Source organism: Phoxinus phoxinus (assembly GCF_949152265.1).
Source record: "Phoxinus phoxinus genome assembly, chromosome: 14".
In the NCBI taxonomy this organism is placed as follows: domain Eukaryota; kingdom Metazoa; phylum Chordata; class Actinopteri; order Cypriniformes; family Leuciscidae; genus Phoxinus; species Phoxinus phoxinus.
The window spans coordinates 20,455,844-20,482,078 of record NC_136889.1 but is presented as its reverse complement, the minus strand read 5'-3'; the positions used below and the strand labels follow the sequence as shown (position 1 = coordinate 20,482,078).

Sequence of the window (26,235 nt, the reverse complement as noted above, 5' to 3'; positions counted from 1 at the left end):
AATGCTGTATGCGCCAAATATCTTCCCAAACTTGTATTGAGAAGCGATTAGAAACCACCTGTTTAGTAAAGATAAGGTTTAAGGACTTCTTGCGGTTTTCCATCAAAACTAAAACTCTGTGGTTTAGCGTTTGAAAATGAAGAAATTAAGAGGGACATAAATATTAGTACTGCAATTGTACATTTGTACTATCAAATAAATTGGTGTTATAAGTATTATTATTAATAATATATTTTCTTAACTCAATTGTTTTTTACAGTGAAATGTCACAATAGTAATATTTCTTATTTTAATTCTTATTTAAAAGTATTTATGGTTGCACTTTATTTTACAGTACGTGTACTTAGTGTACTTGCCTAAGAAAGTAGGTCTACTGGTTAATATAAGGTAACTACATGGGTTTAGGGGTAGGTTCAGGGTAAATAGTACCCAGTTATTGCAATTACTAAGTACTTTATATGTACATGGGGAACAGGATTGTCAAATAAAGTGCGACCAAATGTATTATTTTATAGTCATATGTGATATATTATCAGAAAATGTTTGGCCAAATTGTGCAGCCCTATAAATAAGAACAACAAACACGGAGCTTTAAAGTAAAATCACACTTCAAATTGTTGGTCTTTTTTTAAATGTGAGTAAGCTAAATGTAAATGATGGGTCTTGTGGTGGTATCCATATGTTAAGTGGGGGCAACGGTGGGGTGTGGGGAGTCGGGCCGTCTGTGTCTGAATGTTCTGGCACGAGGACCACAATACCCTGCAGCAGGTGTTTGGGAGGACTTTTGGTCTGCCTGGAGACTCCCCGGGGGATTGTGGGGAATTGATGTATGTGTGAGGGGCAGATGGATGACTTGGGGCTTTGCTCAGAGTGGTCTTTGTGAGTGAAATCACAGATTAAGTCAACCAAAGTCTGACCCCACTGTGAAAGGGATCCTTTCCTCCATTGCTTGACAATGGGCCCCGTATCAGTATCATTTTCCTCCCACACAAACACACAGACATGCACGTGTCCAAATACACCTACATTTGTCTCAGCATGATGGGGAGTTTTGCACCAGTTTGCTCCCTCCCACTAGCAAATGCAGTCCTTTTTTGTTTGTTTCATTGTCTATGGGATGCATGTCCTCTTCCGATACTTTTTGTAATCCTCTTAAAAGACTTTTATTAGCTCACAAATATATTTATTTTAAACATAACTCAAGTAGTCACCTTCAGAGTTAAAAAAAAAAAAAAAAAATTGTAGTTTTTTTGCATATCTTGTACATAAGAGCTGCTATATTAAGGCATTTTGTTCATTTATATCCAAATCTGTATTTAAGCCTCAGCAGCAATATGAAATGTTAAATGTTGATCTTATGACAGTTTAAAGCGCAGTAATCAATATATTTGAATAATTCTTGCTACTCTAAGGGGCAACTCAGGTTTTCCCTAATATTTCCTCAGCTATGTAGAGAATATAACTTGCTGCTTGACTTTGCTATGGATATCTGTTCTTTAATTCTTCCATTTTAATGTCTGAAATGTGGAGTTTACCAAGGATGTTCATGGCATTAATCATATTTTGGATTGTTCTGATTTCTGTTCAGGCTCAAGGACTCATCCAAAGATGTGCCCCAGCAGAATACTGAGGTGGATGAGCCTTGGGACGAGCCCAGCCAGGAAGAGGAGAATCTCTACAGCACCTCCCCTCCCCGCACTCCTCGACAGATAAAACGTATGTCCAACAAACACCAGAGAAACAACCAGGGGTCAAAGGGCAAAGGTGAGAGCCCTTAATGTGCGAATTTCTGAAACATATGGTGTTAGGGCCCCATTCTAGAGTGACATTCAATCACTTGAGATCACGTTGAATGAAAATTGATGCATTTGACGTTTAAATGAAGAAAAGCCACTGAAGTTAATTCATAAGGGGAAAATAAATTATGAATAAAAGAAGATATTATTGAAGAATAACATCTAGGGCTCAAACAACTAAGCTAAATTAAATAGTCAACAATAATCAGGTTTTTGCACTATGCACAGATATATTGGTATATAAAACAGGGGATGTAAAAGTAAAAAAATATTAATTATTATTTGATAATGAAATAAATAAATAAAATGGCATGTTATAATTGTATTAATGTTCTATTGTATTGCTTGTAAAAAAAAACGAAGAGAAAAAAAAAGTGCAGAGTAAATGAAGTAGATATAGAAATAAGATTTATTGTAATAAATGTGTTTGGTCATCTGTCACCAACTTTTTTATCTCTTTGATCAGCAGAGAAGCCGTGTTCCTCCAGCCCGTTGTCTCAACGAGAACGTGAAGGAGCCAGATCAGCCGAACCTCCTGAAGAGCACAGTTACAAGCAGGAAAAGAAGCAGCGCTTCAACCAGCGCTCCAACGAGCGGGACAGCAAGTTCGAGGGCACCTTCATGCTGGATTCGGTGTCCAAGTCCAGTACCATCGGCTCTAGAAATATGGATCCCCGCAAGCCATACCTGAGCCTGGGCATGCTGCCTGTGCGCACTCACCGGCAGACCTCACGCACAGACTGTCCGGCAGACCGTCTCAAGTTCTTTGAGACTCTGCGGCTGCTGCTTAAACTCACCTCCATGTCATCCAAGAAGAAGGAGAAGGAGCAGCGAGGCCTGGAGAACACTGCCTTCATGGGCCAGAACAACGAGGTCATCTGGTTGGAGTTGCAGGCCTGGCATGCCCGCCGTAGCGTCATGGAGCAGGACCTGTACCTGTACACTGCCCGCCAAGCCATACCCGACATCATCAACGAGGTTCTGCACTTCAAAGTGGATTATAGCAGCCTAGCCGGGCTTGAGAGCAACGCCTCGGTCGAGGAGAGCAACTCTTGTCCTGGTGAAACCAACTGCAGGAACGATCCGTTTAGCTTTAGCACTTGTTCCACGTCCTGGGGAGAAATTGACGCTGCTGCTCCTCTTTCTTCAGCACTGGAGTGCCGGGAGCACCTGCAAAGGCAGCGAGTAGCTTTCGATCAGGTCAAACGGGTCATGTCTCTGTTGGAGTCAGTGGAGGCTCTGTTCCCGTCTCTGCAAACCTTGCAGATGGACTACGAAAAGTACGCAGCTCGGGATTTCCAGGGCAGAGTGCAGGCGCTCTGCTTGTGGCTCAATATCACTCAGGACCTGAACCAGAAGCTGCGTGTGATGGGCACCGTGCTGGGCCTCAGGGACCTTTCCCGCATCGGCTGGCCCATCTTCGAGATCCCCTCTCCTCGCTGTTCCCGCGGCAATGAGGATGACGAGGATGAGACGGAGTCCACGGCTACCTTCACCGCCGACAACGACGGGGAGGAAAGGACCTTGAGTGAGGCGACTAGTGATGGGGAGCAGTCGCCCTGCCTCACGCCAAAGTTTTCACGCCTCATGTCAGAGGAGGAGTTTCTCCCACGGGACGACGAGACCTGCTACTGTCCCACTGCCATTTACAGGCCGTTTGTGGATAAGGCACTTAAACAGATGGGACTGCGTAAACTGATCCTCAGACTGCACAAGCTGATGGACCGCTCGCTGCAGAGGTCCAGAACTGCTCTGTTGAGTCACATGCCGGCTCAAGAGGTGAGAGAGCAACTGTGGTGCTGCCAGGACATTACATTGGGTCTAAATGTGTGGAATATCGGGGGAAAATTCGAAAACGTTCCTTTTGGCTTCATGGCAGTTTGGAAAGAATGAGAGAAGTTGTTTTAAAGAATTAGTTCAACCCAAAAGGAGAATACTTTCATCATTACCTCACCTTCATTTTGTTCCAAACCTGTATGATTTTTTTGCTTCTGTGGAGCACAAAAGGGGAATTGTACTGGTTGCTCTTTAATGCAATTGCTAAATGGGAATTGGAGCTTCAAGTTCCATAAAGGTCACTGTAGGGGTGGGCGATATACCGGTAGACATGATAAACCAGTACAAATTTGACCACCGGTAGAGATTTTGCATTATCGTCTATATCGGGGTTATACTCACGTGATGTTGAGGTGCTGTACCATTTAAGCCTTGGCAGTTTAAATCTTCAAGCAATTTTAAATCTTTCAAGCACAAGACACAAACAGAACTAAATTTTGTACTTGGGTTCTCAGACACCAGAAGAATGTGCACATAAAGCACACTGAATTTTTTCAGTTTTATTTTTTGCAATATTTTTTGGCGGTTTATTGCACTTGACCGTCTTGGCGAGTATTAAAGGTTGGGTAAGTGGTATTTCAAAAAATCTGTTGGACAATGTTGATATTTGAATCAATCAACCCAAAGAAACACATCCCTCTCTTCATTGCTCCGACCTCACACTCTCACAACAATCCTAACCACCCTGCTTTGATTTAGCCTCGAACCCCGATCACTTGGGCTGGGTATAGAGTTCGATACTTTTTAGATACAGACCGAATTGCCTCGATACTATCGAGTATCGAAACATTGCCTGACGTTCGGTACCAAATTTCGATAGATACCTAAGGGGTTAATCTTGTTAACGTTAGTGACTCATGCAGCATGGTTGGCTGTGGCGAGGCATCAAGGAAAAACACTAGTTTATGCGGTTGCCCACAGAGACGTGGCTCACATGTGAGGCTGTAGTGTGTATTGTGTAAGTGTCCCAACCACCATAGATGTAAAAGATGTGGAAAATATCAAAAGTGTGGCTACATTTCACCAGCCTCGATGCCAACAGACAGTTGCAATATTTGCGACAAAAATGATTGCTGTCAAGACCGGCAACACGACAAATCTGATGAAGTACTCGACAGTGCACAAAATAAACTTAAGAGGAGAAAGTAGCTCTGTCTTCGACAGCAAGAAGAACTGGAGCACGTCACAAATGAACCGAAACTCAGCATAGAGTATACTTGTCTCAGACATGAGAAATATGCCTATAGAAGCTTGAAATGTCTACTTTTAAACTAATCAATTAGAACCGAAAACTAATACTCTGATTATGTAATAATCCAAATGAAAGGTGCATTTCTCTCTATACACGTTCACAATACTGCAGAGATGACAATTCATGTCTACATTACAATTTACAGTGATCTGTTATCAGAGGTGACTGTCAGTAATGCATTTCAGAAATGTACATATACAAATCACGCAGTTAGCTAACAATATATTCATTTAAACAATGTATTAATTTAAGGCAGAAACAATAAGCTCATTGAAGTAAAGAATATATGTTGTTAAATGATAAGGATATATAGAATTTCTTTTACAGACTGTCAACAAACTGAAAAAATAAAACCAACTTTTTTTTTAGGGTTTTCAAATACCACTTACCCCACCTTTAATGTAAACTGTTGGTTATGTCTTAGTTAACGTAAACATTTGGGATAAAATGTCAGTATATTAGATCTGTGCATTTGGTCTTAAAGTGACAGGAGACTAATATACTTGCTGATGTCTGTGTCCTGAATATTAATATTAATCAAACAAAAGACAAAGAGAAAATCACTCTCTGCTCTTGACAAAATGACTTTTGTAGCTTTAATATGAGTTAATGTATATTTATTTCATATAATGAAGACTATGAAGTGTTTTATATTTAATTTTATTCTTTTATTTTATTTCAATTGTATGAAATTCAATCTAATCAAAAAATTTGGCATCAAAACAGCCTTGTTTCCAGCAAACATAGCATTAATGTTATATTTATCAATTGAATGTAATAAAATGAATCTTATTGTGATATAAGATTTTGTTAATATTGCCCACCCCTAATTCACTGATTTATCTTTTTGCTGTTTACCCCTACTGTGTCACTGAGTTGAATTCGAGAAATGGATTTGTTAATTAATCATCCTAATCGGTTTTGTAAACGGGATCAACAGATTCATAAAAAATATTTATTAACCTAATGTTTCCCTCACATTGAAAAAAATAATAATTTTGTTTGGGTTTGGAACAACATGAGAGTGAGTGCATAAATACATAATATATATTTGCATGAACTCTTCCTTTTATTGGATGGATGTCAGTGTTCTCTCTTTTTTCTTATTTCTCTTATCAGTATTGCTGCAATATTTTGTGGTTACTGTTTTATGTTCATATAACTGAATTTTCATGTTATTCTCTCTGTTCCTGTTTTCCATGTCCATATTCTGCTTTGTTCTTGTTAGTTGTCAGCGGTCCCGGGTTATTCTTTGCAGCACTGTGACTACCTTCCAGAGCTATCTCGTCACGTGTCCGGTCAGGTAGAGGAGGAGGAGGGGTCAGGACGAGTATCGTGGAAGGAGCTAATGGATATGGACCTGCCCTCGTTCCGACCGGCTTTCTTGGTGCTTTGCCGTGTGCTGCTAAATGTTATTCACGAGTGCCTAAAACTGCGCCTTGAGCAAAGGCCTGCAGGGGAACCGTCCCTTCTCAGCATCAAGCAGGTCATTACTTACACACATATTGTACATACACTGCCTTTCAAAAGTTTGCTGTCAGTAAAATTTAAAATCACAATTAATTACAGAAAAAATTGTGGTTAATTTATTTTTAATTGATTGACAGCACTATAATATATATATATATATATATATATGTATATATGTATATGTATGTGTGTGTGTGTGTGTGTGTGTGTGTGTGTGTGCATATTATCCGTGGACAATAGATTATTAATTGACTCTTGACAGCTATTGATTTTGGACCTGACACAAGGGGAACTACGACTTCTAGTCTAGTAGACATGGTTATCAACCAATACAACTGGCAAAGCCTGCATATGTTTTTTTTTGTAGATTTTAATTTATTGATTATTATGACTTATGGCTGTTTTGATCTGTGATGCTTCTTGGGGGACATTGTGCTCGTCTTAAATTCTTAAAAACTATTCTTACATTCGCCATAACTAAATGAAATCCCATGAAATGGTTCATAGAGGCTACAACAATGGCTGAGTTGTGTGTTTGTGTATTGTAGTTGGTGCGTGAGTGTAAAGAGGTTCTTAAAGGAGGGCTCCTGATGAAACAGTACTACCAGTTCATGCTGCGAGGCGTCGTCACTGACCCCCAGGGTCTGCAGACTAACACCAACATCGACGAGTTTGAGGAGGATCTCCATAAAATGCTAGAGGTGGGATTTGGACTGACTAGTGTTGTAATCTTATTTATCAACTTTTTTTTGTGCAATTACTTTTACATTCATGACAAAGTGACTGTGAAAGTGAAAAGTTACTTGTAGTCAGTAGAATGTATGTTGGGGGACCATCAGATTAAATTGTTAGCAGATATTAAAGAGAGATATTAAAAAATTAAAAATTCTGTCGTTTACTCGCTCTCAAATTGTTCCAAACCTGTATACATTTCTTTGTTCTGCTGAACACAAAGGAAGAATGTTAACTAAGCAGATCTTGGGCCCCATTGACTACCATAATATTTTTTCCCCCTACTATGGTAGTCAATGGGCCCTGAGATCTGTTTGCTTACAAACAAATAACTTTGCTTACTAACTATAGTTAGTAGAATGTTTAAATGTACTGTCTATAGTGGATTATTGAAATAAAGTATTGTTCAGAATAATCCAGCAACATCTCCATCATGAACAGCAGTGATCTGGATGAGCTTGATATAGAAAAATTAAACAGACAGAAAAATGAATTCTGTGTGTCTGTGCATGCAGGTGTACTTTGACTACATGCGCAGCTGGATCCAGATGTTACAGCAGCTGCCTCAAGCCTCCCACAGCCTGAAGAACCTGCTGGAGGAGGAGTGGAACTTCACCAAAGTTATCACTCCATACATCCGGGGTGGAGAAGCCCAGTCTGGGAAACTCTTCTGGTTAGTCTGTTCTCTCTGTGCTCTTGCTGTTTCAGTTACATTCCTCAATGGATGTGTTTAAAGAATAGCATTTCTATTAGTGGTGTAATGGTTCAAATTACTCACGGTCCGGTTTCAGGGTCACGCGGTCTGGCATGTGCTATGTTCAGGGGAAAAAAGGACTACTGTCAAATAAAAATAAGAACAAGTAATCAAACTACAAGCAAAAGCACAAATAAATGCAATAGCGCTATTTAGGCATCTAGTTTTCAGGTACAGAAATTCAATAAAGTAGTCAAATGTAAAATAGCATTTTCTCAGCTGTTTACATTCACTTTAAGACATAACCTACTATGTTTGCTAGGATACTCAAAGAACTAATTTCTATGGTATTTTATTGATGAAGAAAAATGATTAATCCTTGTGTTGGAACTTAGATGCAAATCAACAGCCATATCGAAAGTAAAGTGCACAAAAGCATCACTTTATGCCTGTATTTTTCAGTGATATTGCTGGCATGCTGCTAAAATCCACTGGAGACTTTTTGGATGCGGGCCTTCAGAAGAGTGGCAATGAGTTCTGGGAGTGTGCAGATGATAGCACTGCCTCAGATGAAATCAGGTGTGTATGAGAGAACACCTGAGGAGTAATCTGCATTAAAACAACTATCAAATCTGATGTATTCATTACAGGAAAAAATATGTCTCATCTGAAATCTGTTGAACATGGGTTCGGTTATAGGCAGAAGTGTTAGAATAGAATATTAGACAATTATTTTGGTGCCGCTAGTGTCAAACATTTCACCTTTCAAATGTAGGTTTTAATATCTATGGTTGCTTCCACAAAAAAAGTAGTTCCCCCACAGATGACCTGTTTCATATACTGAAGTTCATATACTGTTCAAAGTTTTGGGGTCAGTACGATTTTAATTTTTTTAAAGAAAATTATTTTGTTCAGCAAGGACACATTAATTTGATCAAAAGTGACATTAAAGACCTTTATAATGTTACGAAAGATTTCTATTTAAAATAAAAGCTGCACTTTTAAACTTTCTTTAAAACAACTGATTTCAAAATGTATAATAAACATTTTTTTTCCCAACATTTTCAGTCATGTGACACTGAAGACTGCAGTAATGCCTGCTGAAAATTGCCATCGAATGTTATATTTTAAAATAAATATTTTAAGGATATGTTAATATACTTGAAAATAATTTGTAATATTTCACAAATTTACTGTATTTTTGATCAAATAAATACAGGTGAGCATAATAGAAAAATCGTACTGACAACTAACTTTTGGTAGTGTATAAGTGTGTGTGTATATATATATCTATATATATATATATATATATATATATATATATATATACCCCAATGATAATACATTTTTGTAAATATTATTTTATTATATAATTTATCCCTGTTTTTGTCTTTCCCTGCAGGCGTTCAGTGATTGAGACAAGTCGCTCGCTCAAAGAGCTTTTCCATGAAGCCAGGGAAAGAGCGTCTAAAGCGCTGGGCTTTGCCAAGATGCTGCGTAAGGTCAGTTCACCACTAAGGCTGTCGCGATAACCGCAATATTTTAGTACCGCACTACAGACAAGTCAACCGCAGAGGAATGCAAGTAACCACAGCAACTGCGATATTCGCGTTTTCTCTTTTTTCATAAGGCTATACCCTTCTTGTTTGGAACTTCGTGCATGTGTATTGAATGTTAATTAAGTTAATAATGATAACAAGACTGTTTATCATGGTGATTTGTACAGAGGCTTTGGGGATTTGCACTTAAGCCTAAACAGACAGTGAATAAGAGAGATCGACTGACCGTGTGCGATTACCTGTGTCTGTCTTTGATGTCAAGTCATATTCGTGAAAAGGTTGCCGTGTCCAAGGAAAGTGAAATATTTGTCGTATCGTTTAAGGGTATTTACCATGAATGGGGTCAGCATTCCACAAGGAAGGAAGCCACGGGGGGAAAAAAATCAGCGAGTCACTCATTGAATCAATGCATTCGTCTCTATTAAGTGAAAACATCAGCTTCAGCGTTACCCATGCGACGCATTGCTGGTCAGCCTTGAAAAGTGGAGCTCAAAGTTAAAAAATAATTAACACCTTGTTTCATTACATCTATCTTTTAATGAATCAGCGTTTTTGAACGTGTTTGTTGAATTAACGGTTTAATGACTCACTCAAAGACAGTCTGTTGCCGTAATGTTTCTGCGCGCTGAGTGACATCCTTTCAATGCGCAGAGACGCTGTTTAGTTTCGGTTACATTGGTTACTGAAAATATCCTTGTTTTTGTGCATGCTGACAACATCGTAACATTTATTTATATAGCAACAAATAAATCTAAATAAATAAATGGCGATAATAATACCGCATATCGCGCTATTAAACCGTTCAAAATTTCCGCAAAGGAAATTCCTTCACCGCGACGGCCCTAAGACCCACTTTCACCTGTCTTTACACTGTGGTATGTCACTGTGACGGACAGTTTTAATATTCTGCTTTACTCCCACTCAGGATCTTGAGATTGCTGCAGAATTCAGCCTAGCCAGTGGAGTACCCTCTCTCCTCCAAGCTCTGAAGGCCAAGAATTACGTCAAAGTAATAACATGTTTCTCTATATTAATGATAGGCTTCTATTGACAGATGCTAAATAACTTTGAATGTCTCTTTCCTTAGGTCCAAATCCCAGGATTGGAAGAGCTCCAGGTGTTTGTCCCTTCTGATCTGATTGAGAAGCGGCTGGTTATCTTGCAGCTGTTAAATGCAGCAGCTGGAAAGGACTGCTCGAAAGAGCCAGACGAGATCTCAGAAGACGAGGCCTACCTGCTCATGAGCAAGCACGGAGTCGGGGACTCACCCGCCGATGGCGTCTGGGCTGAGTGGGACGGCCCTGTGCTCAAACTGGTGCCTCAGATGGAGACTGTGGACACGTTACGGGCCATGAAGGTATAGCCTGTTTAATATGCATTATAAAGTATATAATTTAAAGAAGAAAACATTTTAATCATTTAAAATATATATACTGAAAAACAGAATAACAAATTAAAAAGAGTGTAGTGTACATTTATGTATTTTTTATCTGTCTTTGGAAGAAAGAAACATCTATCTCTTCTCAGTTTAACTGTTGATTTCGGCGTCTAATTTGTCATATATTATTCCTAGGTGGACAATCTCTTGCTGGTTGTGATGCAGTCGGCCCACCTGATGACACAGCGCAAAGCTTTTCAGCTGTCAATGGAAGAAATTCTCACCCTCAGCCGAGAGCAGACATCCAGCCAGCCGCTTATCGTCTGCGCCCTGGAACAACTCAAGGTGATGCAAAACAAACCCCAGAAAAACAAACTATATTTTGTGGTCCCAGTTTGTTTTCTGACACATCCGCTGATGTGTACTTAATTTGCTACATTTATATAGCGCTTTATTCTGCACTCAAAGCGCGTTACATATGGAAGGGGGAATCTCCTCAACCTCAGTTTTCTGACTAGCATTGGAGTTTTTGGAGACCCACTTTCATATCACATCGAGCAGGAGTTTCATTCTGTGTCACTTAAAGCTGATGTAGCAAACAAATGGAGTATGCACTTGAATCTTATCACACAATACGAATACACATGGAAATCCCGGGTTTAAAGAGCACAAAGATCGGTTTGGCTCCGTAGACACACGACACGAGTAATGTTGTTATGTGATGATATGAAAACCCATAACTATGCATCAGCAAACCGGATGTTTGCAAAGCAAATTTGGTTTGAGCTGCTCATTTAAAGAACATTTTCTGTCCTTTCAGAATGAGGCTCTCCAGCTGTGCATCAAGATCAACACTGCAATCGACCGTGTGGAATACATGTTCATGTCGGAGTTTGAGGCTGAGGTGGAGGAGACGGAGAAGGCCACACTGCAGCAGTATTACAGAGAGGCCATGATTCAGGGCTACAACTTTGCTTTTGAGGTCCGAGTCCAATGGATTTCTGTTTATATTTTTATTTGAAATGCTTCACAGCACCATGGAATCAAAATGATTTTTTAAAATTTTTTCATGGAATGTTGCAGTGTTTATTATAGATTTTTTTCCCATGTGCCCTACATAATATTTAAGCAAAATTTTAATGTCAAGGGGGAGGGCCTTGCAATGACATATTTTCTCTGATGACATGTGCACTGCCGATAACAATCCAATCAATAGACCATTTAGGAGCAGACGTCACAGTTATGTCACTGCAGTTGCGTTTGCATTGTGGTGGCAGAAAAACACTGGTAACAAAACATGAGATCCACCAAATCAGAGAAAAAAGGTCTTGTTGTGCTTTTGAATGTCAGAATCGGAATGAAAAAGAAGTCCTTTAAAGTGAAACGCAGACATTTATGGTTGCAAGCCGTTAAAAAAAGACAGACTGGACTGATGAAACCTGTTATGATTAGTCTACTATTAAAGCATTCATTTAATGTTAACAGTAGATTTAACAGAATCTTCACATATTCTGTTCATATGAGGTTATAATGTATTAGCCCTACAGTTACAGCCTGAAATAATATTTAAACCTATAACATTTTACATAGATAACATTTAAGCCTATAACATCTCACAATTCTGATTTTTTTGTGAGTTTATATCACAAAAAAACGTCAGAATTGCGGGATAAAAACTCGGAATTGCGAGGAAAAACATTGTTGATATTTGAGATCAACCTAAACAAACACACCGTCCTTCACCGCCTCCAAAGATCACCCTCCAATGCTAACCGGCCACCTCCGAGCCATTCTTGAACCCCGATCACTGGCATGCGAGGCGGGTGCACTAACAACGACGTTAAACAGTCAACACCGCATTCTCTGGCAGTCAAACCTGCACTGCTCTCACTAGCTGGCCTCCGTTACACACGCAATGCAAGAGTGGATGTATATTAATCGTAGAAGCTCAATAAAATAATGCTTCACGAAAAATAAAGAGAAGATGATGAACGACTGACAAGGAAGCTCAAAAAATGAACGCATACACGAGTAAAAACAAACATGAGTTCGTTGTTAGTTGCCAACAGCACAGCAGCTCCAGACAAACAATGAAACTCAAACCCGATGTTACTCAGAGCGGAATCAAAGCAACCTCCGTGTCTGTTTTCAGGCCCTCCTGCTTAGCTTCCTCCAGCGCTGGAAAGCTTTTCTAATATTAACACGGTCCTAAAGCTCTTTCCTGATAATTTTCCAGTGATATTCTTATGAGCTTTTCTCTTTTGTAATGTCTCTCAGCCATCTCTCTTTCTACCGTCTTTCTTCAAATCTCCCCCTTGCTCGTTCTTCAACAAAAGCTCTGACCAATTTTCAAACAGCAACATAAAGGGTTTTCTTGAGTCCATCTGTTCAACACTTTTCTTTTGCCATCCTGCAGTACCATAAAGAGGTTGTTCGGCTGATGTCTGGAGAGTTCAGACGACGAATAGGGGAGCGCTACATTGCTTTTGCCCGCAAGTGGATGAACTTTGTCCTCACAAAGTGTGAAAGTGGAAGAGGCACTCGCCCAAGGTGAGTAGCCTCCAGTCTACTTCCTAGGTAGCTTCCTTTTGAGGAGTCTGTCATTGAGCTCTAACTTGGAATTGACTCTCAATTGAATTTGTTCTGATAAGCCTAGAAAAAATAGCACACAAATATTGAGTAAGTTTTGTAGACCGATCTATTTTTGATACTTGACGCTTTTTTTCTCCATCTTGGAATGAATGTTTGAGTTTGTTGCAATGCATTATAGGATTGCATTATAGGATTGTATTTTCTGAAACATGCAATGTTTCCTTAGAATTTGGCTAAAATAGTTCTCTTAGAAGCCTGCATTATTGTGCTGCCTACCTTTTGGATCAGCCTTTGCTTAGGAAGTGTCTATGTTGTCTTAAAATGCTGCATCATAGAAAGCTCACTAAGTTTTGGAGCAGAGCCAGTGTTTCATCTCACAGAGATACTAATGTTCAAAGTAAACATTTCCAACTGTTTTCTCAATAAATTATATTTCCACCTTGTTCTTTGTAGCATGCTTGCATATGTTATTTGAAATGATATTCTATTTAAAAAAATTCTCTAGGTGGGCGACACAGGGCTTTGATTTTCTTCAAGCGATTGAGGCTGCGTTTATATCAGCCTTGCCAGAAGATGACTTTCTGGTGAGATATCCATGTCCTGCTGTTTTAATATCTGTTTTGGATTGCACTTGAGTCTGAAATCATTAATATTATGTCTTATAGAGTCTGCAAGCCCTGATGAATGAATGTATCGGGCATGTTATCGGCAAACCGCACAGTCCTGTCAGCAGTATGTACTTTGGTAAGTGTTCTCTTCCCCTGCAGTGTTTAGGGTTTCTGTTTATGCTGTCAGTGTCTGTAATTTATATGAAACGGCGCAAATTCGTCACGAAAGCGCAAGAAGGCGCAAAGGGGAACGTTTCACAGACACGGAAGAACACTGAATTGAGCTCTTTCAGAACTGACATATTCAAGTGCTGTATTCTTGTAGGAATAAATATCTTGCCTATCTTGACCGTTGTATGTGTTTTTCTTGTATAACAAATTGATCATGACATCTGATGTAACTCTTTCATCAGGCCCACGAAACAGCCCTCGACCTGTCAAAGTCCCCCGTTGCCATAGTGATCCTCCAAACCCATACATCTTCATCCCTTCCGCTCACGCCGAGGGCTTCAGGTAGGTTACATTCTGGGTCTTCACCAGTAGCACATCTTGTAAATCTAGTGGTGTTATAATGCTTGTGAATATGTACTTACTTTGCATGCCCTTGTGTTTTTTGTTTTTTTTTTATCTGGAGGAGGGTTTAGTTAATTGACTCACGCTTCTATTAATATTGTAGTTTGTAATAATGCTTTAACCACAATCTGTGCTAAAAACAACATAGAGCTTCATATGGGTGTGCGTTGTTGTGTGTTTTGTCTGTATGCTGACAATAGAACATGTGTAAAGCTCTGCCTTTTTTTAATAATAAACACTTTCACTCATGCACACACCACCCAAAGCAGAATCTTGAGGCCATCAGTCTGTTTTTCCATCACAGCTCTCGGAGTCTCCCGTGTGATCTGCGTACCCAGTTGTGTCCCCCAGGTCCACGCCCCGCCCCTCTATTACCCTCAGGGGAACACGGCCACGCCACCAAATCGTCCGGCGGCGTGCCCAATGACATCAGGTAGTCAGGACATCCCGTTCTCAACCCAAAACGGAGCCCTGCAACATTTTCAAGGTCTTCAGCATTGCATCCTTGTCAGAGCAGCATCTCTCGTGGGTTTTGGGTTCATAAGTGAATTGGCAAAAATCAGAAATGTATTATGAAGATTTAACAACAAGATGATAGATACCAGAAAATCTATATCTGGAAAATATTCAGTTTTCTTACCCAAGTCCACGAGAAAAGCACGCAACATCGGAGTAATGCTGTTTTTACACTGGATGTTGTGATGATAAAGGGGTCATACCGGTATATATAATCTATAATCAAATTTCTTTGATCAACAGTTATGTACTGTTACAACTGTTATGACAACTCAATATAAAAAGATATATATATTTTTAAAACAAACAGCCCAAATAGAAACCGTTTTATGCCAGAAACCCAATATATTAAAATGACTGGTTAAATGTACGTGTCAGCAATGCCTATTGGGTAATCGGAACAATTACAGTGTGATAATAGATAATAGATAAATAGGATGTTATAGATTATTATTAAAAACTAGAGGAACTGGCATTAAGAGTAACGTTTGCTCTGTGGATGTGGTAATGTTCGCTAAACCTTATGCTGTGTGTAGCAGGGTTAATATAGTAAACTAAAACATAAAAAAAAACATTGTTACTTACTAGAGATAAATATAAAAAGATACAATTCTAGCGTTTCTAGTTTAACTTGTCTAAATTAACTTAAACTAAACGTAATACAATTATATAGACTAAAAATAAAATAAAAAACACTTTTATTCAAAACACAAATAACCGGTAAACTGAAAATTCAAATTCAAAAGAATGAATTCAAAATATTAATAAAAACTATAATGGGATCAATGATACTAAAATAACACTGGTATGTAGCACCTACTGTTAATAATTTTTACTTTAGTAAAATTGTAGTAATTGTTACCATGTCATAATGTAAAGCAGGTGTTGCATTATTGCAGGATGAGGCAGCACAAATTATATTAGACACAACAAACCCACAGTTCATGTGCAAGTGCATTAGAGCTGTATTTCAATTCACATGGAAATGGAGCAAAAAGCTTGGCAATGAATGACCCGTTTAATTCACTTGAGGGTTAGAGAAAGGGGGAAATTGTGATTTAAGACTGAATTATTACACAACAAACATCTTTAAAATGAATAATAAAAAAATGTAAAAGAATAATGAAAAAAGGATATGACCCCTTTAAGTTGAACACATTTAAATTCAGTAAATGAAAGTGATGTATTGCTCCTCAAACTCCTTGCCAGTCAGTTTGGATGTACAATCAACCCACAGTAATCGTCTGAGTTTAACGTTGCTGTGAGCTTCAATGCTGTTTGAGCCCTCAGCAGATGATTTGCTTTAATGACATGTTTAGCGACCTATGACCTTTGCAACTTTCACAATGTCCAGCGCTTCCATATTAATTAGCCTCTGTTGAAACATGCATCATTGGCTCTTTAACACCCTGTCCCGCTGCCATCAGTGGGCATTGTTAAAGCAAAGATACACATTGATCCAACAAGTGTATAAAGATTTCAGAGTCCTCAGCTCTACGTGTGATTGTTCATTAGTATATAAAAAGGTAAAATTGTCTGATCCTAGTTCAGGATTCTGGCATACGCTGCCTGTGTATGTCAGTCTGAAGCTTTTAATTTATTAAACTACCATGTCGAAAGACATCACGGCCATATTCCAGGATGACAACAATGTCAAGATTCATCAGTCTCAAATTGTGAAAGAATGGTTGGGAGACCATGGGAGACAATCGTTTTCACACATGAATTATCATCTTTGAGTCCAGACCTTAAATTCATTGAAATTCTTCTGGAGTAGACTTAGTTATCTATTATAGTTATCGTCCTTGTTGCGAATGGTCCTTAAAGGAGAACTCCGGGCAATTTTTAAGTTAATCTTGTTATACCTTTGTGAGTACTGTCTATAGAAAAAACCCCGAACCGGATTGGTGCTTGCAACACGGAGCTGCTACCGCTAATGCCCAGAGCTCCCACTCAGCTAAAACGGCAGTTATGGGGGCATATTCATAAATAGTGTTTTTGTGCCTCTTAACAGACACAAAATGCAATTAAAATGTCTGTCCAACATGAACAGGGTCCTTACATGACAACAAGATGCGTTTAGCAACTTAGCCATTGTTTAAATCCACCTAAATAGTGTTTTAGACGGCTAGCTGTAGTCTCGCGCTGAAGTCCCGTGGGAACTCCCGTTGTAGCCGGAAAAAGGTAAATAGAAGCGTGCAGGTGGGAGGAGCGTCGTGTGTGTGAAGAGTGATGATCGGAGTTGCTCACAAATGAAGAAGAAATGGTTCGTAACGTAACTATGGAGAATAAAAAAGATTTTGAGTTTGATAGTCGTCCTTATTTATTCGAACCCGAGTATACAGACGAAGAACAAGCCTCACACTCTTCAGTCAACAATGCCTTTTCCCGGCTACAACGGGAGTTCCCAAGGGACTTCAGCGCGAGACTACAGCTAGCCGTCTCAAACACTATTTAGGTGGATTTAAACAATGGCTAAGTTGCTAAACGCATCTTGTTGTTATGTAAGGACCCTGTTCATGTTGGACAGACATTTTAATTGCATTTTGTGTCTGTTAAGAGGCACAAAAACACTCTTTATGAATATGCCCCCATAACTGCCGTTTTAGCTGAGTGGGAGCTCTGGGCATTAGCGGTAGCAGCTCCGTGTTGCAAGCACCAATCCGGTTCGGGGTTTTTTCTATAGACAGTACTCACAAAGGTATAACGATCAAGATTAACTTAAAAATTGCCCGGAGTTCTCCTTTAATAGCTCGATGACAGGAACCTGATTTCACCAATTGTAAACACTTATTGTGTTCCTGGATCAATGTCTTTTTTGATCCTGGAACAACATTCCAATCAACCAATCAGATTTGAGGGACAAGTTTACAGTTTATGTCAAGTGTAGGCTTACAACCAGCATTGGGTGCTTCTACATCAGTGTTATTCACATCATTTCCCTCTGATTTTAGGGGTAACTAATGGGTAGGGTTAGGTTATGAGGTAGGGATATGGTTAGGATAAAATTTTCAGACAGGAATGTTGATCCAGGATCAAGAAAATATGTTGACCCAGGGTGTGCGGCTTGACGGATAACTTGTTTATGAACTTTTGTTCAAATCAGAGGCAGAGGTTGTTGTATATGGTTTGAAAGTGCTTATTTTGTGACCCTAACACTGCTGCGCTTTATTAGAGCTGGCTTTCCCATTCGCTGTTGTGTTGCTGTAAGACTTAAGCATGCTCATCATATCTAACAAGTTTCATTTGACTTATTTGGCTGCATGCAATGCGTCTCAACCGGGTTCTTTTCTGAATGAAGGTGGTGACTATATGTAACATTGAACTGTTTTCTGCCACATAGGGGCTCCAGTGTAAATGAGAACGACCGACTGTCATCTGTGGCGGCAGAGCTGCATTTTAAATCCCTCAGTCGCCACTCCAGCCCGACAGAGGACAGAGAAGGTATTGATGCATTTCTTGACTTTGTGTAAAAAAAAGTGTTTTGCTTAATCAACTAATTCTGTAAGTTTTCTCTTGTATCTCCAGAGCCCTCGTATCCTAAAGGAGACCCCAGCAGTACGGCCCGCCGCAGCTGGGAGCTCCGCAACTTCATCAGCCAGTCAAAAGGTAGAACACGTCAAAAAAATAATAATAATTATGAGTCTGTCATGCAAGATGATAGACGAAAGTAGGGCTGGGTTAAATGCATTAAATATACATGTATGTTTTTCACCATAAAAAAAAAAGAAGAAATTATTATTTTTATTCAGCAAGGATGCATCGTTTTGATCAAAAGTGATAGTAAATGCATTTATTTTGAATATAATTCTTGTTGTATTATAAATGTTCTTTTTACTTTCTATTCATGAAATGTTACTTAAAGGGGTGGTTGATTATGATTTCACTTTCCTAACTTTAGTTAGTGAGTATTGTTGCTGTTTGAGCATAAATAACATCTGCAAAGTTACAACATTCAGTTGTTGTAGACCTCTTGTAGCTCCGCCCTCTGTGCCGGGAGCAGCAGCTCATTTGCCTTTAAAGGGACACACACGAAACAATGCATTTTTGCTCACTATCAAAAAGGGACAATTTTAACATGCTGTAAAAAATGATCTGTGGGACAACACAGACTTATTTTACATATTGTAAAAAGGGGCATTATACCACCCCTTTAAGCTCCAAATCAGCAGATTAGAATGATTTCTGAGGGATCATGTGACACTGAAGACTGGAGTAATGATGCTGGAGGAAACATTCAGCTTTACCACCACAGGAATGAATTACATTTTAAAATGTATTCATATATTTCAATTGTAATAATGTTTCACAATATTACTGCTAAATACAGCCGTTTGAGCATAACTGTACGTTCACACCGCGGCCGGCGAGAGCGGCAAAATTCGCTCTCGCCGCCCTGCCATCGATGCCGTGAGATTCGGGGATTCTGAATTTAAAATTTGATTTAAAAAAAAACTTTATTTAAAGGAGCCGCAAAGCAAATAAGAACTGAACATAAATCAGTATCATATTTTGTGCATACTGGCTACACGTATGGTATAAGTTAACCTATTCAAATCTTTTAAATGTGAAAGTAACCAAACACCAACAATTTCAGACACCTTTTTCCATTCGTCGTTCTTTTTATTAATGTCCCTGTATGTAAACAAGGACACGTCGTACAATAACGGGAAACCCGCAACAGAAATAATTAACTTTTCCTCCATTTTGCTTAGGAACTAATGTGGTCGGAACCAAAGTTTACAGTATTGTGTTCTCTGGTATCCTCTCAGGCGGAGGACTTCTACATTACGATTGGTTGCCGCCGAACCGCGTCATAGCTTATTACCATAAAGTTGACAAATTTCAACTCTTCTCGCCGCTCTCGCCGCTCTCGCCGTCCAAGACGCACCGCCCTCGCCGGAGCTCGCCGCCGGCTCTCATTGAAAATGAATGGCTTCCGGCCAATTTGACACTCTCGCCGCCGGCGGTGTGAACGCACAGTTAGAAACCTCTTTCAAAAACACTAAAAGATTTTACTGGCCTTAAACTTTTAAACGGTCGATTATATTTTAAGTGAAATATTTTAATACATGAAATATATCACATTGAGACTTGAGTGATCGCTTAAACCATTTATTGACTGATTCTAGCTGTAACGGCATTTTTTATTTATTATTGCAAATATAATGTGCATATTCAGTATATCAACCTCTGCTCATATTTTCCTACAGACACGGCAGCACGTCAGAGCCCTATGGAGGCCGTCTGGCGCTCCATAAGCACCTTCGACGAGAAGCACTATGCGCTCATGAGACAGCGAAACATCATAGGACAGGTGTGCAACACCCCAAAGTCCTACGATAACGTCATGCATGTGGGCCTACGCAAGGTCACCTTCAAATGGCAGAGAGGCAACAAGATAGGTGAGTGGTCATCAGTATGAACATTACAAAGCAGAAGCCGTTCTGGTTGCATTTTCTTAACACTTTTTCTCTTTGGTTATAGGCGAAGGGCAGTATGGGAAGGTTTACACATGCATCAATGTGGACTCTGGTGAACTGATGGCCATGAAGGAGGTATGTCCCTGAATTGTGATATTTCATGGGTTTTGCATAAGACAGAGTAGGTGGTATGACCAAAATCTTATTTCATATATATACCGATGAGCCAACACATTATGACCACCTGCCAAATGCTGTTGGTCCTCTGCGTGCCGCCAAAACAGCGCCAACTCACTGAGGCATGGACTCTACTAGAGCCCTGAAGGTGTGCTGTGGTATCTGGCACCAAGACATTAGCAGCAGATCCTTCCAAGTTCTGTAGGTTGCAAGGTGGAGCCAAGGTGGATCTCGTTCGTCCATCACATCCCACTGATGTTCGGTTGGCTTGAGATCTGGGGGATTTGGAGTCTAGGACAACACCTTGAACCCTCATCATGTTCCTTAAACTATTCTTGAACAATGTGTGCAGTGTGCATTTTCCTGCTGAAAGAGCCACTTCCACCAGGGAACACCATTGACACCATTGAAACAATGTTTTGGTAGGGTGCACGTGTCAAATTTTATCGCACCCCTCCACTGGCTTGTCGTCGTCCCACAGTGCATCCTGGTGCCATCACTTCCCCAGGTAAACGGCGTACATGTACACATACATGATGTAAAAGGTCCAGTTCCGACACTCATGTGCCCATCGTGTGCGCTTTCGATGGTAGACTGGGGTCATCATAGGCACTCTGATTGGTCTGCGGCTACGCACCCCGATACAGAGCAGTATTATGACACATTCCTCCCATAACCATCATTAAAATTTTGTGACTCGTGCCACAGTAGACCTTCTGTTGACTCGGACCAGACGTCATAGCCTTCGTTGCTCTCATGCGTCGCTGGTTTGTGGTTTGTCCCTCCTCGGACCACTTTTGGTAAATTCTCACCACTGCTGACTGAGAGCAACACACAATCCCTTGCAGTTTCAGAGGTATTTTCACCCAGTCACCTTGGCATAACAATTTGGACCTTGTCAAAGTCACTCAGATCTTTTTTCCTGCCCATTTCTCCTGCATCCAACATGTTTATTACGAGAACTGATTGTTTGCTTGCCATCGAATGTACTCAGACTATAATATATGGCCTTGTTCAGGCCCGGATTGGCTAATCGGGAGCACCGGGAGAATTCCCGGTGGGCCGGTCTGTTTTATTAGCCAGGAGGGCCGGTGTTGTCATGGCACTGGGTTGAATGCTTTCCCTATATAGGCTCCAGTCACAGCGCTGCCCCACTATTTTTTTTTTATTATTATTTTCTGAGGAGAGCAGGTAGAGGAATAGCCTATTGCATACTGTGCCCAGAATGAGAATAACTTTATTACAATGGATTCCTATTTAACACAGATATACATAGTCTATGTTCTTTGACAATGACAGTAGAAAAATAACATGCCCCCGAACCCCCTAGCCAGATCACTTTTGGGACCTTTGAATTTATATAACCCTGTGTACGGCTATTGCACTGAATAGAAAATTATATTTTTGAAAAATACAATGAATTACAAGGCTGTACAGAACAGTGCGCTATTGCAGATTTATATACTGAGGGTTTAATTACATTATGTTAATATAGTCAGTTGAGAACTAAAGTGGGCCGGTCTAAGGCATGAAACTCCAGGGCTGAAAATTAGTCCCACTCCGGCCCTGGCCTTGTTAGATGATCAACGATATTCGCTTCACTTGTGACTGGTCATAATGTTTTGGCTTATCAGTGTATGTGTGTGTGTGTGTATGTATTTATATATTAGACACACTGCGGTATAAGCACTTTGTAAGCTGTAACTAAATTTTCTTCCAGATTCGCTTTCAGCCCAATGACCACAAAACCATAAAGGAAACGGCGGATGAGCTGAAGATCTTTGAAGGAATCAAACATCCCAACCTTGTCCGCTACTTTGGTGTTGAATTGCACAGGGTAAAATTGTGTGTGTTTGTGTCATGTCAGTGTCTGCTTAACAGTTTTGTTTATTCATCATTGATTCCGTTGTTTGCTCCTGCAGGAGGAGATGTATATCTTTATGGAGTACTGTGACGAGGGGACGCTGGAGGAAGTGTCTAGACTGGGTCTGCAGGAACACGTCATCCGCCTCTACAGCAAGCAGATCACGACGGCAATCAACGTGCTCCACGAACACGGCATTGTCCACCGGGACATTAAAGGTCTTCATTTGTGCCAAGATTTCCTTTCCTCAGTTACTCTATCCTTCATGAGAGAATCCGATGTATATATTCGCTAGTCAGTTAAGAATTTATTTCATTGCATCACTAATTTTTGTTTTTCTTTTACTCCCCAGGAGCCAATATCTTCCTCACATCATCTGGTTTAATAAAGCTAGGGGACTTCGGCTGCTCAGTGAAGCTAAAGAACAATGCTCAGACGATGCCTGGAGAGGTGAACAGCACACTGGGAACCGCAGGTGAGAGGCTCAACGTTGTGGTTTCCATGTTTAAACACCAGAGGGCATGGTAAACTTTTTGAACCGGGAGTGTGGTGTGTCCTGAAGCCACACCTGGCAAACCAAAACTCGTTACTGAAGATCTCAAAAGACTTTTTGTTGTAAGCCATGCCGGGAAGCATGCTGGCGGTCTAGACTTTCTGGTTTTGACCTTCCGGTCTTGTCCACTGATTTTGCTAGTTTTAATGCGTTTTTTTGTGTTCACCAGTACATGGTGATGCATCATATCATGATAAAGGTCACTTGGTTAACCTAAATGCTTCCTGGACGTCTTGAACAGTTTTACACTGTCTCCAAAAGTTTCTTTACAGTGTTAAGTTTATAGTATTTATTAATATTTTGAATAGGCTTTTATATTTAAATTTAGGTCAAGCATTTTATTTTATTTTAATTCTGTTCTTTTCTTATTTTTATTAGTTTTTAAAAATTCTGTTTAAATTTTAATTTTTGTAATAAACTTGAACTTTTATTTTATTTTCAGCTTTATTTCAATTAATGCATTTTTTTAAAATATAGTTTAACTAACAAAACAACAGTTTACTTATCACTAGTAGTATTAGTAAAATTAATACGTTCAACAAATGGTAGAAATTGTATTAAATATAAAAAGACATTTAAGTGTTAAATACTGTTCAGCTTAAATGCAAACTCTGTCAACCTATAAATCTATTTCAAATGGTTGTATTTTGTTAAATAAAATTAAGCTAAAACAAAATAAATATAAATTAGATGAAAACTAGAAATGTTGCCTTGACAACTAACTCTTAAAAAAAGTATGTTGAATTTCAATTACTTAAACTACAACTGAAATAAAGCTAAATAGAAATATGAAAAAACTAAAATGACAAAAGCACATTACCGGTAATTGACAAACTTGATGTTAACCAAATTTAAAATATGAATAAATAATTGTATATAAATAGTACTTAAATTACACTGTCTGGCATCTGTAGCATTGTGATGATTACCACAAAAAACATTGTTTTCCCCCCTAGCATACATGGCTCCTGAGGTCATCACAAGAGCAAAGGGTGAAGGTCATGGTCGTGCCGCTGATATCTGGAGCCTTGGTTGTGTTCTCATAGAAATGGTCACTGGAAAGGTAAAGCCTGCTATGTTTCATGCCCATATTTGTTTGGTTTTTTTCTTTATTCATCCACGTACCAGCATTTCCCCAAACTGGTTTGAGGATAATGTACTGTGAAAACACACCCTCTCGTCAAATCCTAAAAAGGACATTTTTGGGCTTGCCTACACATGGCGAAATGATTGTGTGAACAAACACACAGATAGGTTCATTTTAAAATTTGCTGATGATATTGTTATTTTGCTGACTAAAGATGAGAATTGTCATGATCCAGTGGTAAATGATTTTATGACATTGTGTGACAGTGCCTTTTTGCAAGTGAATGTAAAAAAGATCGATATATGTTAATGGATATTAGATCTAGTCCTTTGCCGGCTCAATCAACCAGAGAAAGGTCAATGGGCTAGCAGTTACAAGTACCTCGTGTTTATCATTGGTAATAAGTGTTGTTGAAGTAGTATGCAAAAAGGCCAGCAATGGTTACACAGTCTTCAGAAGCTCTCTAATATCAGTAGGACTCTTGTGACCATGTACTATAAATCTTATATTGAATCTGTACTTTGCTTCTCTATGTGCTGTTGGTATGGTCATTTCAATGTTAAACATTGAAACTCATTGAATGGCATTGTCAACCAAGGCAGTAAGATTATTGGCATTAAGCAGACTGGGTTATCAAGTAGTTTTGAATGGTTTTGAACGACCTTTGGGGTCATAATAAACTTTGACCTTGAACTTGAAACAACTAATCTAGTAATGCTGGAAAGGTCTTCCTGAAACATAATTAATCAAATGTTCACCAATTACGACAAAACAGGATTCAGTTTGGATATTCACCAGTATTGTAGTTTATTCGTCTTGTAACACATCTACAAATATCGTGTCACTAAGTAATTCATGTTCCTTCCTGTTTGATTGTGTAATTCAGAGACCCTGGCACGAATATGAGCATAACTTCCAGATCATGTATAAAGTGGGAATGGGCCACAAACCGCCCATTCCTGAAAAGCTGAGCACAGAGGGTAAGGACTTCCTGTCCCATTGCCTGGAGAGTGAACCGAAGCGGCGATGGACCGCCAGTGCCCTGTTGGACCACACCTTTGTCAAGGTATGACTATGAACCCGCTCTCACCCAGCTTTCATCCTTAAGCAGATTCAAGGGGTCACTCATTTGATGGAAGTGAAGCACTGCTTTTTGCCAAATTTCCAATCTGTTACTCAAATTAGATGCAAACAGCTCTTCTGGTACATCCACCATGTTACACACTCATAAAAGCATAAAGCCAAACACTGGCAAAACAAAATGCTCATTTTGAGCAATAAACCAGTGATTTACTTTAATGATGCACTGAAATTTCGGTCGAAATCATTGACTGAAAGCTTTGTGGATTCTAGAGCTAGGTTGATTTCTCGTATTCTTCATTTTGAACTACCGTCTATGCTGTTTTCAGTCGATCCCTGAGTAAAACTTCTCAAAAACATTATTTGTAGCGCGCCTACCATCCAATAATCACAATAAACTTTGTTACTTTTGATATGAAAAGTTCTGTCAATTTTATAACAAAATTCAAATGTTGTTTAATATAACAAGCTATAAATCTGGCAAGAAACGAAATTATGACAGCCATTTAAATGTTCATATTTCAACAACGAATTGGAGAAGAAACATTTATATAATTAAAAAAATGCCATGTGTGCAATTTAAATGTTTATATGCAACTCAGATTTGAGTTAATTAAATAAATTGTACTTTTGGTTTCTGGCCAAATTAATGATTTTATTTTGGTTTGGGTGTAAAAATAATTTTAGGTCATCACTAATTTACTTAGACAATCCATCACATGCTGTCACCTGATTGGCTGCTAGAGTGAGGTTGATAGAAAAGGCACTAACATGTCACTCTCACATCTTTTCAATTGCAGGTCTGCACGGATGAAGAGTGATGGGGAGGATCTGCATTCTCTTAACGTTTACAAAAATGCTAGCACTACTTCACACGGCATGAGGAAAGACGAAGGAAAAACAGACGCGCTCTTGCTCAATATGAACCCCTTGTGACATTAAAGCAGGGCAAGTCTTACATGTACAGTAACATTAGCAAATGGGATGGAAATGTCGTTCGGACGAGTGTGTTATGTACATACTGTAAGAATAGGGTTAGGGTTTT

At 39.3% G+C, this 26,235-nt stretch overlaps 1 protein-coding gene across 7 annotated transcripts in view; it reads left to right on the top strand.

The window, feature by feature from the left end:
• Window positions 1-26,128, top strand: part of map3k4 (mitogen-activated protein kinase kinase kinase 4) — a 40,933-nt gene extending 14,805 nt beyond the window's left edge. For 2 of the 7 annotated variants that reach the window (XM_079635219.1, XM_079635220.1), the window contains exons 2-26: window positions 1,589-1,764; window positions 2,266-3,575; window positions 6,113-6,370; window positions 6,903-7,055; window positions 7,602-7,759; window positions 8,243-8,359; window positions 9,183-9,282; window positions 10,265-10,348; window positions 10,427-10,696; window positions 10,913-11,062; window positions 11,538-11,699; window positions 13,134-13,267; window positions 13,815-13,893; window positions 13,975-14,053; window positions 14,331-14,430; window positions 18,350-18,450; window positions 18,535-18,615; window positions 20,220-20,411; window positions 20,494-20,564; window positions 22,327-22,443; window positions 22,529-22,688; window positions 22,823-22,945; window positions 23,980-24,086; window positions 24,997-25,176; window positions 25,991-26,128. In XM_079635219.1, coding sequence (XP_079491345.1) covers window positions 1,589-1,764; window positions 2,266-3,575; window positions 6,113-6,370; window positions 6,903-7,055; window positions 7,602-7,759; window positions 8,243-8,359; window positions 9,183-9,282; window positions 10,265-10,348; window positions 10,427-10,696; window positions 10,913-11,062; window positions 11,538-11,699; window positions 13,134-13,267; window positions 13,815-13,893; window positions 13,975-14,053; window positions 14,331-14,430; window positions 18,350-18,450; window positions 18,535-18,615; window positions 20,220-20,411; window positions 20,494-20,564; window positions 22,327-22,443; window positions 22,529-22,688; window positions 22,823-22,945; window positions 23,980-24,086; window positions 24,997-25,176; window positions 25,991-26,011 — 4,483 coding nt within the window. In that variant the 3' untranslated portion in view covers window positions 26,012-26,128. Of the gene's footprint in view, window positions 1-1,588; window positions 1,765-2,262; window positions 3,576-6,112; window positions 6,371-6,902; window positions 7,056-7,601; window positions 7,760-8,242; window positions 8,360-9,182; window positions 9,283-10,264; window positions 10,349-10,426; window positions 10,697-10,912; window positions 11,063-11,537; window positions 11,700-13,133; window positions 13,268-13,814; window positions 13,894-13,974; window positions 14,054-14,330; window positions 14,431-14,794; window positions 14,924-18,349; window positions 18,451-18,534; window positions 18,616-20,219; window positions 20,412-20,493; window positions 20,565-22,326; window positions 22,444-22,528; window positions 22,689-22,822; window positions 22,946-23,979; window positions 24,087-24,996; window positions 25,177-25,990 lie in introns of all 7 variants that reach the window. The other 5 variants (XM_079635214.1, XM_079635217.1, XM_079635216.1 and 2 more) reach the window with 5 other exon arrangements.
• The last annotated feature ends 107 nt before the right edge of the window (window positions 26,129-26,235 follow it).